The 15,745-nt window shown below is 36.1% G+C and overlaps 1 protein-coding gene across 2 annotated transcripts in view; it reads left to right on the forward strand.

Annotated features, from left to right (window-relative positions):
- Positions 1-15,745, forward strand: part of LOC145976060 (uncharacterized) — a 48,283-nt gene that overhangs the window by 18,188 nt on the left and 14,350 nt on the right. The window contains exon 3 of one of the 2 annotated variants that reach the window (XM_083106980.1): positions 3,984-4,062. The exons of the other annotated variant lie outside the window; for it this stretch is intronic. Coding sequence (XP_082963106.1) covers positions 3,984-4,040 — 57 coding nt within the window. The 3' untranslated portion in view covers positions 4,041-4,062. Of the gene's footprint in view, positions 1-3,983; positions 4,063-15,745 lie in introns of those variants that run through there. 2 annotated transcript variants of the gene reach the window in all.

Raw genomic sequence — 15,745 nt, forward strand, 5'->3', positions numbered from 1 at the left:
AGAAGATTATTACAAGAATATTAATCTAATGAATTGATCATCGAGATCCAGACAATGATAAGAGAAATTTAATAATATAAAAGTTTGTCGCCGAGTTCGTGCGCGGTGTAATAAAAGATCATTTTTTCGCTTTGCATGAGCGTAATTGCCCGATTGATCGATCTATAGTCGAACAGTGCCACAAATAGTGACTCACGGCTATTGTATTTGACCATCAATAGTAGTTTATCATACATTATCGCTCTCCTTCAGCTCCTAAAATAGAAATCACTGCATCTCAGAATTATCTTTTATATCTTCAAATTGCTTTTTCCGCACTAAAGAGGTTTTTTAACTAATTTTTATCTAAAAAATAAATTAATCATGATTGAATGTGAATTTTACATTTTGTATTAATACAATGTGCAGTAAAGATGCGAATTTTTGCTGCACTTTATATTAATATTAATACGTTGCGGATGTCCTTGAAGAAATTTCCGACTAGTTTTTCTACACATTTTGCGTGAAACGTCGCATGCAATTATATGCTTAAAAAGCATATTTTACTGTTAGAAAAACGATAAAATAAGTAGGGCACTTATATGCGCACAATTATAATAAAGAAACGCGCGCTTTATGTTACATTCGGAGGAAACAATCGAGCATGAATTAATAATAATAACCTCTTACGTAAATCTGCCTTAAACGTCAATTCTTTGTTAATTAATTAAGAGATCGATGAGTGATCTGCGTGTTATCGAGAAAAATCGTAATGTTGAATAAAACTTTTCAAGTTAGATGGAATAGAAAATTAAAAAAAAATATATATATATATATATGCTTTTTTAATTTTCTATTCCATCTAACTTGAAAACAGTTTTATTAAACACTACGATTTTTCTCTATAACACGCAGATCACTCATCGATCTCTTAATTAATTAACGAAGAATTGACGTTTAAGGCAGATTTACGTAAGAGGTTATTATTATTAATTCATGCTCGATTGTTTCCTCCGAATGTAACATAAAGCGCGCGTTTCTTTATTCTAATCAATATCACTCGCAAGTTATTTTATTATGTAACATGCGAAGGGCTTAATGTATGTGTTTATGCTAAATATAGTAGCCAAGTCACAGTCAGAAAAACCGTTGTTTAACAGAGTTGTATTGTGCACTAACTTTATAGAACTTTATAAAATGGTAAGTATATATAAGCAAGTCACTTTTGTATTAGTTCTTTATAATGATACATTCGTATAAATAATTCCTTAGTTTATCATGTATAGTTTTGTTTAATATTTTTTCAATCGATAGCGAGATTTAATAAATTTAACGAGATTTAAATTTACTCGCATTGAAGAGCTTACAAGCTACAAATGCAAATTTTTTTTTGAAAATTCTATGAAATTTAAAACTTTGTTTATTGCGAAAAATTAATTTTCTTCTCTTAGATCTTTTATTTTCACTAGATTTGCTAATAAAAATATTATCCTAAATCGTTAATGCGAGATTTGTGCGGAAGGGAGGAATTTCTATAGTATAACTATACTTCCATATAGAAGTGGAAATCGCATAAAGCGAGTGCATAGTATATCATACTGTGTACTCTTCCGTGTACAATAGTCAACGATAAGATCAACTGCAACTGCGGTCATTCCCTCTTGTCGTCTATAAGCGCAGTAATATATAGATTAAATGGCCATTGCATTATCGATGTGCTGTGCTTTTTCAGTTATCGATATTCTTCTTTCGGTTTTAGAAAATATAGAAAAAGAGAGAGAAAGTGTACTTTTAATAATTTCTTCGGAATAGATAAATTGTCAACAAAAAAATAAGATAATAAAATAAATAAATTATCATAAATTGTTAGAATGAAAATAATTAATGACAGACTATGCGCGAAAAATAGAATGACTCTACTTTTAATAGGTGTCTATCTTTTGTGTAAAGATGAAAGTTCACACTTTCGAATAAGCTTAGCACAATGTTAAATATGTAGCATGTATTGTAAAGAGACGAATACAATCTGTTTTCCATATCATATGCCTGCAATGTTCATTAATTCAGGGAATGATTAGGGCGTATATTTGTGTGAGGTCGTTAAACATGGTTTACAAGAATATCGTACACTTGTTGCGTCGACAATAAACGTGAAAATATATCAACATAAAAAGGCTGTTTTTTTATTAATTAGGTTAAGTGGCTTATGCAATTATCAGCAGCATGTGCAATTATGATTTTCATCGCATTGTCTTTTTGAAAAAAGAATATAAGTTGTTAATAAAATTAGGAAATATTTCTGACATATGTTTAAATAATAATCTTTTACTCAGTTATACATATATATATGGCTCAATAGAAGATATTTCTCCTTAATACTTTTTTGTGAAAAAAGCTCATTTGTGAATTCTTAAAAACTTAGATTTGTATAAGTTTGTCGATGTTTATTAAGCAATTTTCCAAGTTCGCAAATTCTTCGTTATTTAAATCATGCACATTTCTATGTTTTAATTTCTATTCTATGTTTTAATTCTTTGTATCTAATATTTGGTAGAAAAAGAATTAATTGTACTTACATCGGAGGATTTCTGTATTTCTTTTGAATGTGTAATATCGCCCTCGGGCTCTTCACGAAAGTGTAGGTCTCCTTCTTCTCGCATGTATTGAGGGGTATATTGTAAGATTGTAATCCCCGACTGCACATTCGACACCGTTCTGTCATCCTTGTAGCCATTGTTAATTTTTTTACACAGTTTAATTGCGTAGAAATTTTATTCTGGAAATTGTTGCGCGGCTTTTAGTCTTTTATGAAGAGAGGTAACCCGACTTCTCAGGGTGAATCCCATTCATTACTAAGCTCTTTGTCTGTTACTATAGAAACCGATCAATTCTGAAATTACTTTTATTGATATAGCGACTTGCAGTTTTTCGTATCTAAGATACGAAATTCTTAAATTTTTATAATTCAAATTTATTTAAAATGCAAATTAGATTTTTGAATTATCATTTATACGAGGATATTTTAGACAATTTCTTAATTAAAATTATATATATGTAAATTATATATACATATTGTTTTCTATAAAATATCATTATTTTTAATAAATATTATTATTTTTATAAATATTATTATTTTCTTTGTTTTTTTGTATTTTTTTTCTTTTCAAAAATATTGTAATCTAATAATACAAGTCTAATTTAATATTATAATATTAAAAATATTTTAATATAACATTATTATAATATATACATAATATAACATTATTTTATTTAATATTTTATAGAGTATATTAAAATATTATCTAACTTAGACAAAGTTTATTACTTTTTTATCAAGACAGACTTAGCTATTCTAGGAAAGGTTGATTTCTACCAGGACAATGGTCCGTTAAATCAATACCTATACTAGGTAGAACTAAATCGATACTTATATCGGATGAGACTTTTCTACTTTACCGAGTTGGGCACGAAGTTGCGTCTATTTCCGATAGATATATGATGAAATTTATTAAAAATAATAAATGTTAAATGATAAATATTTATGATACAAGAATTAATTGAATAAAACTATATAATATTAAAAATATTTTAATTCTGTAAAAAATAATAATCTCACTATTAATACAATAAAATTTATTAATATAATACTATGTATATAATTTAAATGGATATTTTTTTAAATAATCAAATTAAGATTGATAAATTAACATGTAAATATTTTTTTAAAATTAATATTAATTTTTACTTTAAAAATAATATAATTAAAAATATATTGATAGATTAAAATTGAGATTCATAACAATTGTAAAGCATAAAAAAATTAAAAATTTTATAAAAATATCAAAATTTAGTTACATTTTTAAAAATTTCTGTACCATTTTGTCGAATTCCAGAATGCAAAAGTGTTATCGGGAATAATATTAAATTGTCATTAATAGCATCATGATTCAATTCATCAAAGATATACTATTCCCGAAGAGATGTAATGACGTTTCTCTTGATAGCGAGGAGCCCAGCCCGCCGAAGAAGTAGTAGAAGAGAAGAAGGAAGTGTGGGCGTAGGGAGGTGGTAGTTTGATTTGGGAAAGAAAGAGGAAGAGGGCAAAGATTTTGGCACCCTGCTGTGCCTCCTAATTGCCTCGCCTTCCTTGCCTCGGCAACGTCCAGCACGCCCTTGAACCCTCTCTGGGTCCACGTAAGGCCCCTAAAAGCCCACCGAGTCTTGATTCTTCTCTCTCCTTCCTTCTTCTTCTCCTCCCCCATCTATCGCATTGCCTTCTCCGACGATAGTCTATTCTTCTTTCTCTTCACTCAGGATGCTGAATAAGCAACATCATCTATCACACTGCGCGAAACGATATATTTGTTTTGTCGGACCTTTTTAATTATTTACAACCAACCCACGAGCGGAATCTTCCGGGACCTATCTCGAGAAATTTTCGCTGCTCTAAAGACGTTTAGAAATTTTTGAGAAAATTGAGGTCGCGCGCCGACTAACGATTGAGTTTTCATCCCTGTCTGGCAGTTTATATCGATCTTAACCAGCTGTACGATATTCATCAGCTCTTCTATTTTATATAAAAAAAATTTGGAATTAGGACAGTGAAGTGTATGTTTAGTAAATTGTTATATTGAAATAAGTTTTGAGTAATTTTATTATTTGTTACATTCTTCTGAAATTATTTAGAAATTCGAGAAGAATTTTTTTGTTTATATTTTATATATTATATTTTGCCATTTTATATATATACGTGTATTTATTTTATAATTTTTCTTTTACAATATTTTACAGCTTTTAAAAATAACGTATTTATATATATATATATATATTAATATGCCAGTATAATGGTGCAAATATAATGAATGACCAGTAATAGTCGCATAACGCATTATCAACAAAATTTATAATTGCGCGATGTATTCGATGGTTTTGATTGAGCGTTAATGATAAGTACGGCGCAGCGTAAAGTGCACGTAATTCTGTGAAATTATGTAAAATGCATTATGTCGAGCATAAAAAATCGAGATTTCACGGGAAAAGACTTTGCACATACGGGCAAAAGACGGGTATGATTATCCCTATGGAATGTCAGTGTCGGGATTCCTGATGAAATTCGATCTCGGTATTGGAACCACCAGATAATGACTAGGAAGTCTGGAGGCGTGGTAATGAGGGTTGGCCCGGGGCCCTGAGGGGCCCGAAAGAAAAGAAGAGAGAAAGAGAGAATGCAGTGCAGCGCGTTCATAGTCTCTTTTTCGTGTCTTTCCTCTTTCTCTATTTTCCGTTCGCGTTCCTCTCTCTCTTCGGGCCCGTGTCTACATAAGGAACGAGCGAGCGAACGAGTGAGTGGTGGGGCCCGCCAGTTTTCTAGCTGGTCTAGCTGGGTGATAAATTACGGTTGAGATATCGGCACCTCCTCCTGTCCATTCGTCAGGGGTACGTAACGTTGCTCCGTTTAAAAGACAACTACACCATCCCCTTCCCTAGGGCCCTCCGAAGCACGTTTGCCATCCTTCAGCTCTCTCATTCTTCTTCTTAACCCACTTCGTCTTCTTTGGCAGTCTCATCTCGTCGAGCCTAACTCGAGATAAGACATCAATCTTGCGCCCCGCGAATTAGCACCAGTCGCGATTATCGCGCTCGGTACAATTCGCAGGTAGAAACATATTCGAATGTTAACCAAAAAGATGTGCATTCTATAAGTATATAAAATATATAAAAATAGAATATATATTTTTTAGAATATATATATTTTTCTTAGAAATAATTAAAATATATTCTTCTACAAATTACATAATTGGAGAAAAATATTAGATATCAGATATTGAAGAAAAATATTATTGAAGGTTTTTTTTTAATTTGAAATAAGGGATAATAATTTGTGATAAACGATCCATATATTAAGAATTCCGAGCAAAAACTTCTTCCTTACAATATTATTCGTATCTGGTTAAAACATGACTTTTGTGTCATCACAAAGTCAAAATATTTTCAGATCCTCGTCGTCGCGCACAAACACGGTTAATTGGGGAACCGGGACGAAACCTCGACGAATCGGTCCAACCCCGCATTTGCATTTGCACCGGCGCGGTACAATATTTTGACGCGGTGTGAAAACGAACTGCTGTTTGTTTTACCGCGATGCGGCCGATTGTTCGCGCGAAGGTAAACAGACCGAGCAGGTCGAACAAACGAGACGGAAGTATGTTTCTGCTCGTGGCGCAACCCTCATCTTGACCACGGTTGTTCGCCACCCGGGCGATCTCGTTTACACGATAGTTCCACCTTTGCCCATTGTCCTCGACTTTTGTCTCATTCTCGCTTCCCCTTTCCGCTTGTTCTTCCTCCCTTCTCGTCCTTTCTTTTTCTTAATCGTGCGCCCCTTGCAGGGCGAACCTTTGCATTCCTCGAAAGCGGTAGATCGCGCGCGCTCCAACTCGAATTTGGAACAAGAACGATCTAATGCTACGGACAATGTTAACTGATGAACGGGGAACTGGACCTGTTGTAAGGACGTTGCTAGGTAGGAAAACAGTGGGGAAAAAACAATGGGCGCCCATTAGTATCTACCTGGATCTCTGGGGATTCTATCGCTGCTTCTTCTTCTCTATATCTTTCTTTTCGCTTTTCTTGCATTCGATATCTATGTCTTAGTTTCTCTTTCGCTCTATCGCCGAAATTACATTGAAATATAAGAAAGATTTGGACTTAACATACTATTTTTGTATATTTTATTTTCTCAAGCGGTTTGATGTTTCCGTTCTTGTCTATGATTTTTCTTTGAACTGTAGTTGAAGTTTCTTCTCTCCTTCTTTGCGGTGATTTGTGCTTCAAATTTTTATGAAATTTGTCATATTAACATCATTTTTATCGAAAAATTTTAATTTATGGAATAATTTAAAAAATGTAGTATATTAATAATCAGAAAGAGAAAAAAATTGCATCTCTTACATCGAAAAGTTTTTATTAAATCAACGAGAGCGTTATGTTTATTGCAGAAAATTTTGTTTTAGTCGACGTGGTTTTGATAATGCCGACGAATTATGGAAGAGGATCCCCGAATGGGACGGGCAGCGAAATTTATGAGAAAGTTGACGCGACGCGGCTATTGTTTAAGAGCTAAAAGGATCTTCGGTGTTGCGCTTAAGCGAATGAAAACTCGACTTATATAAGATGTTGCTCGCCAATTTTGACATAGAATTATTACGGAGAAAATTCAATGCTGTCGATTAATGTCATACTTTATTAGGCTCCGATATTTGCAATGTCAATTCTTTTCTTGCCATTGCAACTTGTAGAACATATTGAAATTTATGCGCTGTAATATTTAATATTCTTAGGCTATTTTTTGCTTTTTACAGGCGTATCCAGGCGTATTTTAAAAAGGTTTTCTTATCAATTAAACAATTCTATCTATGCCGAAGACACGCTGTTTACAAAAATGTATGTTTATTAATAGGTTTTCTCGTGAATATTTAGCATGAGTCATGCCGGTTATTTGCATAAAACAGAATTTTGTATTCTGTGCGAATGCATTTTTTGAATTACCAACTAGTCTGAAGTATAAAATTTGCTTTTAACTTTGACAGTGAAAATGTAACAGATATGCTTCTCGTATATTTTTTAATATTTAATTAATAATTTAATTACGACTATACAATAAATTCAAATTCTTTTCTCGTGCTCTTTTAAAAAACGATTCCGCGCCACATGTTTAGCTGCATTCTCTTTTGAGGCTTAAAAGGCATCTTGTGGCGCCGGTGAAATATCGTTTAGCTGCAGGTGTAGTCTCATGGGAACCATAGATCGATTTCGAAAATTTCACTAACCGAGCCTCTTTACGAGCATCGAAAGGACTTGAGTGTTTCAGACACCGGGCACTCTATTTTTGTTCTCGGAACATTATCGCGCTACTTTACAATGATTCGCTGATTGCTAGTAGCAAATATATACTATGCCAAAAAAAGTAATATTTTGTATTGAAGAGAAGCAAAAAACTCAACTCGTGATTATGCAGGGTCGTATCGAAATAGACTAGGTAGATAATGTCCGACAGATAATGGTCGCTAGATAAAGGCATGACTGACGTACGATGTACGTGTGCTTAGCGAAAAATTGATAGTCCTCAAAAAATGAGCTTAAACATTTTCTATTACTTCTATTACTGCGCCTAAGCTTATACATACCATAGCTTATTATACATACAGTTAGTTCGCTAATTCGGTAAATTTAACGTGTTTTCCGATATATAATAATTTGTGTATATTGTTACAGTTAGTTCGCTAATTCGGTAAATTTAACGTGTTTTCCGATATATAATAATTTGTGTATATTGTTGAAGTATCTGTTCTTTTATTAAAAAAATATTTTTTCTTAACTGAAAAATTTCCGAAATTGATAATAATTATTTTCGAGATAATATGTTCGATCTATTTATCTCATTCTAAATGATAATTGCTGTATTTCAAGATAATAGCGTTCCTTTAACGTGATTGCGCAACAGAAGACTAATAATCTTTACGAGAGATTACTTTGTTACATCGAGGAAGTTCCCAGACTCGCGGAAAACGTGAAATGGTAACAGATAATGCCTAGGAAACATTTTGAATTCTGTAACAGACACGGAGCAGTTCGCCTTACATAGGTGATCCCGCGGAATTCGACGAACGTCAAATCCCGTTAGGTTTCATTTCGCTGGATCTCCTTCCCTCGCATCCACCGTCGCGATTTCTCACGATCTTTTCCCCCGCGATCGACCTGACCCATGAAGAAGATTAGATACCTCCGTCGTGTCTCCGAATCCTGCAGCACGCAATCCACTTTTGTCATTGCATCGCCGATTCCACCTTTAGCTGCAGCGCCCATGGAGGATCGGTTTCCCCGATCCTATCGGTGTTGTCAGTCGAATATCGTGGCAGCATAAAACGTGCTTGCTTTGAGGCACGTTGAGCAGCCTCACCGAAATGCACTTAATCGCCAGACATCCTTCTCCAAGTTTTGTTTTATTTTATTAATGGTATCAAAGATAAAACCATAAGACTGACATGAGTGTTTTAAGCGATTGCTTTCGTGCGATGTGTTGCTTTCTGATGAATAACATTCAAGCATTGCTTCTTATCTTTTTACTGGAAAATATTTTAACTATATTTTAAAATTATTGCTGATTATTTGCTTTTGAATTTTTGAACTGACATGGTTAGTTCATTACGAAGAATTATAAAGGAAATTCCTTTTGCAGCAGTTTTATAAAATGTAATCTTTTAGATGATAAATACAGTTATGTAGAAGAGCAAACGTTATCTTTTACCAAGCAAAGTGCCATATTTTATACCTGAAATTTTTACTTTTAAGATTGATAGGATGAAGAAGTATACATTTTAAACGGAGCAGATATAAACAAGTTAAGGTATCGATTAAAAATTTGCCGCCGTTTAATCATAAAAAATATGACGGATAATATAATTTTCCACGATTAGATCTGATGCTAGAGATAATTTTGATTTATACTGGAACTGATGAAAAGACAACCTCGACTACGTTCCATTCTCGAACGTATCTCGAATGGGTTGGATCCGCTAATGGGACGAAGAAGGACGTTTATCACCGGCCTTATCACATCTTTGACGGGCGCGCTTGTCGTCTCTGTGGTAGGTGCGATTTCCGACGCTCGGCGTCGCACCTGTACGATCGTTTTTCTCTCTGCAGGGTGCAACAACGTGGGCTGAACTTTTCCGGTTTTACGCGTCACGCCGTGACGTTGCTTTATCCGTAAAGGAAAACATGGATAACTTGTGCCGTTGATGCTGATGTCGCACCCTCGACAGCGTTAAAACTGTCGGACAGGTATATTGCCGTGGAACGTGTTATTAAAATTAATCGAATCTCTCACCGTTAACTTTCTCCCTTTCTGACAGATTATTAAAATATTAAGCGCTCGCGAACTACTTAACATAACACGCATTCAAGTGCATCCATCATTATTCATTTTTATAACTTCGTTTATCATCTCCGCTTCATATATGCCGCTTAAGACTTATTATGTCCGTAAATGTTTTATTGACTTTATTAATTAAATTAAAATAATTACTTAATTTTCTTTGTATTTTACGATCGATATTTTTAAATAATACGACGTGCGAGATTTTTCTCTCGAGTTTGCGCAACATATCGTCGACGGAGAAAAGAAATCTTAACAATAACCAGTATCTTTGTTTCCACCGAAGCAATTAACATGGGAGCGGTGCTTGTAGAACAACGGATCGCGTGCAAGCGGGACATTCATTATATCTGTCACTAGCTTGCAACTCGTACGTGACACGACGTGCGGGGCACAATCTCGGCAAGATGGTAGCCGCGGTCCCGAGGGATGGAAGAGGCTCTCTCTCTTTCCCGGGACTAACAATAAGTAAGTATCCTTGATCGGAGCAAGATAAGGACAGCGACGCGTAGATCATGTACCACGATCGCGATGGTGGCCAGATAGGGTCACTCGCGTTTTGTTCTTTCGGCGATGAGAGCAAGGATCAGATAATCCTGTCGGGGATGGCGGACGCACAGGGAAAGCGGGAGGAAAAGAAAAAAAAGTAGAAACGTCCCCGACTCCCGAGACTGCACCCGATGGTTCCGGAAAGCGAGATCGGCACATTCGCTGTCTGCTTTTGTCTTTCGCCTTGTGTTCTCCCTGTTAAAGAATCAGGTAAAATGCACGCTACATCCTGCCACGATCTTGTCCTCTTGATGAAAAATGGATTTTCGCCATCATCGGCCGTACGTGCTATAAATGGTTACGAACAGTTTTTGTCTCTCGCTAGTTTGTAGCTGCAATATAAACGTAATAATTTTTAATTCTATCTCATATTTATTACGTGAATTATACATTCTTTTCATCAAAATCAAATTTTAGTTTCTTTAAATTTGATTCTCTCTCATGAGCTTGTTTTGGTTCTTCTTTTCAATCGATTCTTCGAGATGTCAGTACAAAACTCGCATTGCAAATGATGTTCGAGCGATCTTTATCAAAGTAGCTCCTTGTTATAACTCACGGACGGTACACTGAATTTTCCCTGAGATCGATCGCTCAAATCGATCTGTCCTCTCTTGAATGTCGTGTGACAATACGCAATGTAGATTCGTATTGATCGGTTGTACTGTGTTGTAAAACGAGTCTTCGTGAATATATCTTGAGCGATCGATGCCGCGGTTTTTCGACACGACTTATAAACGTGATCGTATAACGCAATGGAAAAAAAAGCCGAGTTGCAAGATAAAGAAAGATAACCGATGATATCAATCCAGGGAACAAAGAGAGAAAAAGAGAACAAAATCTTCTCATATCCATCTATTATATATATTTGCATTTCGAGATCTTGAAAACTACGATTAATTTTTATTTTGTATTGTATTTTATACGTTCAAAAAATTATGTATTTTTTTAGTTCTAAGTAATTAATATGATTAGCAGTTTTTATACATAAGTTTTAGTTAATACAATTTTAATTAATAAGCAATTCTGGTTTTTAAATCATATTTCTAATTCATATTAATAAGTAGAGAAAAAAGCTTTAGCTTTGACAATTATTATAATTAATACAAACTTACAATTCTAAAGAAAGAGAGAGAGAGAAAGATGAGAGAGTCAGTTTATAATGGTTTGTATGTTTATAACTGACGTGTTGCAAGAGTCATTCAAAGTGGCTCTGGGTGAGATGTACTTCTGCAGAAGCAAAGACGAGCATCTCGATGGATCACAATCGCGCGAGATACATAAATACATTTACGACTTTTTTTTCTTGTCTCTTTCTCTCTCTCTCTCTCTCCTCTTTCCGTTACAGATTTTTTCTCTCCCTTCTGTTTTCCTCCTTTTCTTTTAGCCGTGCCACATCCGATTTCGCCGCCTCCGATTTTTTTCTATTCCGCGGCTTATCTTCACGGTAGCCCGGGACATCAGGTACGATTCTGTCGTTTCTTATCGCTATATGTATCCCGCGTCGATGGCGAGCGGTCGCTCCATAGATAACAACGAGCTACATACATTATTCACGCGGGTACGCGTATATTACGTATCTTCGCGACAATGCATGACCCCCCTCGTCTTATCGGCGTCACTGTATCGTTGCTCGGTACCTTTACGTAAGGGCCTTGTCGACGACTGTTGTCGCTTGTTGTTGTCGCGCTCTCGCGAACTTGGACTGGCAAAACAAGATTCGACAGCGATCGCGATGATAGCGAAATCTTTTACGCAGTTTGACACTTGCGAGTCGGCGATTTGCTCGAAATAACTGTCTGTCAATTTGCACATGGAAGGAAATCACAAATAATCGTGGATAATCAGATTTTTTTCTATTCTACATTACTTTAAAGCACGATAAAAATGCGCGATATTGATTCGTACAATATTAATGACTTGTCAAAGTTTATAGTAATTTTCCTCATTAAGTTTTATATTTATCTTTTTTCATATATTAAGAACTTTTTTTATCTTCTTTTTAAATCTTTTTAAAAAGAAAATTTTATCTGTCATTTGTAGAGCTAATATACTTTTTGAAATTTAACTTTGACAACATGTATCGTTTTCAAAATGTCAATTAATGCCTCTTTAATGATTGCAACAATATTAATTTTTCGACGTTTGCTCGGTAATATTAATGAATCGTAATGCGCTCGCTCGACATAAACAACCTCTCGTATAATTTCGATGCAACACTTATGGGAAGCATGTAGAATTCCAACGCATTTGCAGTTGGAAAATTATATTTCGAAGTAACGCGCATCAAAATTTAAAGACATTTTCTTTCGGCAAATAAAATACTCTGCATCGCTCTGTTTGTGCAATAACATAAAGATGTATATGATGAGTCTAACAAGGCTGATCCGACATAGCTTCCGCGCCACCAAGTCGACATAATCTTCGTCGCAATCTCCATAGCTTTTTATTTCGTTTTCTGACATAAAGGATCCCTGTTCGTTAGCTCGTCTATCTATCGATGGTCCATCTAAAGTGCATTTTTCGTTTCTCTTTTAGAAAAGGCGGGAGAGTAAGAACGAAAGAAAGAAAAGATATATATGTCGTGTACTTTTGCTGCAGAAACAACAATCTCCCTCGTGTTTATCGCATCGCGAGAATCGATGTGTATCTGAAAATCTAAATAAAAAAACGAAAAATAACAGATATGTCTTGTTTTCGATTAAAATACTTATAAGCATGTACAAGTATTTTTTTCGTCTTTTGTCGATTGTTGACACATGCAAATTACAGCTGTAATTTATAAGATTATTCCCATAGATAAATGAAATTTTTTTTTGGATTGCTTAAACAGATTGCTACATATTAGATTAAATTGAAAATAAAATCTAACAATAAAAAAGAAATTTTTTTCTTTCTATTGACAAAATAATTCTCGTCTGTAATCGTAATGTAATCGATTTAGGACACATGCGTTTAGGCAAGATTCACTACGATGGTTCACGTCAAAATGCGCAGTAGCGCGTAATTGCGCAACAGACATTTGCATGTCCAAGGAAATATTATATCTATTCACGCTTTGTCCGCGCGCTTTGTGCCGCTCGAGAGTCCATATTGTCGTTGCTATCACTATAGATAGCACCTTTGTAAAGACTCCATGACATGAAGAATAAATGAGAGAGAAAGAGAGAGAACAGGAGAGCCTCGAACCCTCGATCGCGCCGTCTGGAAAGTGTGTCCAAATGATAAAAGAATATCTGCCGTTATAAAGGGAATGTGTCAAATTTCGTTGCATTCGAGGGGGAGTTTGGGGATGCCCTTCATCGATGAAAGAGGACAGAAGGGGGTAGAACAGGGAGAGGCAGGGAGGGCAAGAGAGAAAGTTTCACGTTCGTAGAGAGAATTCAAAGGCGTGGGATTTCACCTGCATAGACGCGTCGCTCTTGGCGAAAAAAAGGGAGAAAGGGAGGAGTGGAGGATCCTGCCACTGTCCGGGGTGACGTCCCTCCTCCCTAGGTGGCAGACCCATAAATAGTCCGGTTTTAGGTATTTAAGCGATAGATCATGTTTTAAACAAAAGTCGCGCTGATCCGCGCTGCAGGATGCATCAGAGGGAGTTGTAGAAGGGGAGGCGCGAACGAGGAGAGAGGCATCGAGAGGAAAGAGATGGAACGAGGGAACGGGGGGCACGCCCTCGCTTTCACGTCGACCCGGTACGCCGGACCGATCCCATAAATCCTTCATCCAGCACCGACCGCTTGCATCCACGCGGCTGTTTTCTAATATTTTGATTTATGCCGCTTTCGCTGGGCTAATTTGGCGGCTTTTATCCTTTATTTGCGCGTTTAGGGGTGAAATTTGTCCCTCCGATGGTTACTGTACGGGAGGAAGAGCGGGAGGGAGTTGTTCCCAGAGCGCAGCTACAATGCCGAAGAAATCGAGGATCGTTTTCGGACGCGCCATTGTGTTTACGTGGCGTGCGTTTTTTTTTGTCCGCCGACGACGCATCGCGAAGGAGAGATGGAGAGAGAGGAGGGGGTTGCGAAACCACTACCAACGTCAATGGGATACCAAAATATTTTCCAGCCGCAGGCCTCGCTCCTTCGAGATAGGCTTCTCGAGAGGCAGGGATGGACGCGTCGAGCGTCTCGATCATGCTTCACGCTCCAGCGCTGTCTCTGAATGCACTCTATTTCGGTTAGCGCCGAGCGGGATGATCGCGCACATAGAATTTCGAATCGTGCGAGCGCGAGGATGCTGAATACGAGAATGTTGAATAGAATTTGAGGCTGCAAAGCGCGGTGGCCAAAGTCAAAATCGCGGGGGGAAGCGCATTGAATATCCTTTTTCAATCACAATTTATCGAGTGAAAGTAGCCCTCACGCATTATCATATAGAAAGTGCTAGCCTATGATTTCAAGGGCAAATAATTGACATGGATCTAGCTTCAGATATTTGATTCTCAAAATTCTAAGTAGTTTTATCAAGTCTTCATTTAAGAGTGAAGAAAGATATTCCTGATTTTTCTGATTTTTTTTAATAAATCAATAATATTTGACGGAAGTATACGCTATTTTCTTTCGTATTGGGTGATTTCTCCATTGGCTATGTATAAAGACGGGAATATATCCGGCGCGAGGGTAGAAACTGGAGTATCAGGAGAGGGGACGGAATAACAAATCGTAAATTATTCCCGGTAACATCGTGGCTCCGCTTTCGTTCCGGAGTCGCGGGTACTTAGATTTAGACATCACGTGTACACGTTGCAGAAGAAAAAAAAAGGAAAACGGAGGGAAGCTGCGTCTTTCTCTGTCCAGCAAGCGTTTCGCAATCTCCGCCGCGTTAAACTTCCTGGGGTCCACGTGACCGTACCATTGTGTCGCGACGGCACTAATGATTCGTTCTGATCCGGTGTGGCCCCCTTCAGAGGCTGCTTCCGCATCGCCAGCCGAGTCCCGCGACGATTTTGTTAGGATGGATCGCGCTTTAGTGTCCTGGGGTGGCTTTCCGGCGGGATGACAAGCGATTTTTAGAGTATCGCCTACAGAAATAATCTCTGTATTTTTTTGATTGATAGATATATCATATATTCCGAAAATAAATTTGCGTTAAAAGTTATTAAATAGTCTATAATTTATTAATTTTTTAAAATACGATGCATACATAGAATAATTTTATATATACTTGTTTTTATATAATACTCCTTTAAATTTTAATTTACAATCTTGAAAGATCTAAATTCTAAATTTAACGAAAACATTTTTTATTAAGAAAAAATTCTAAATTTATGTAAATGTGAATTTA

The sequence above is a fragment of the Camponotus vicinus genome, unplaced genomic scaffold (genome assembly GCF_025532165.1).
Source record: "Camponotus vicinus isolate PSW18456_S1 unplaced genomic scaffold, iyCamVici1.0 SCAF_8, whole genome shotgun sequence".
Taxonomy (NCBI): Eukaryota; Metazoa; Arthropoda; class Insecta; order Hymenoptera; family Formicidae; genus Camponotus; species Camponotus vicinus.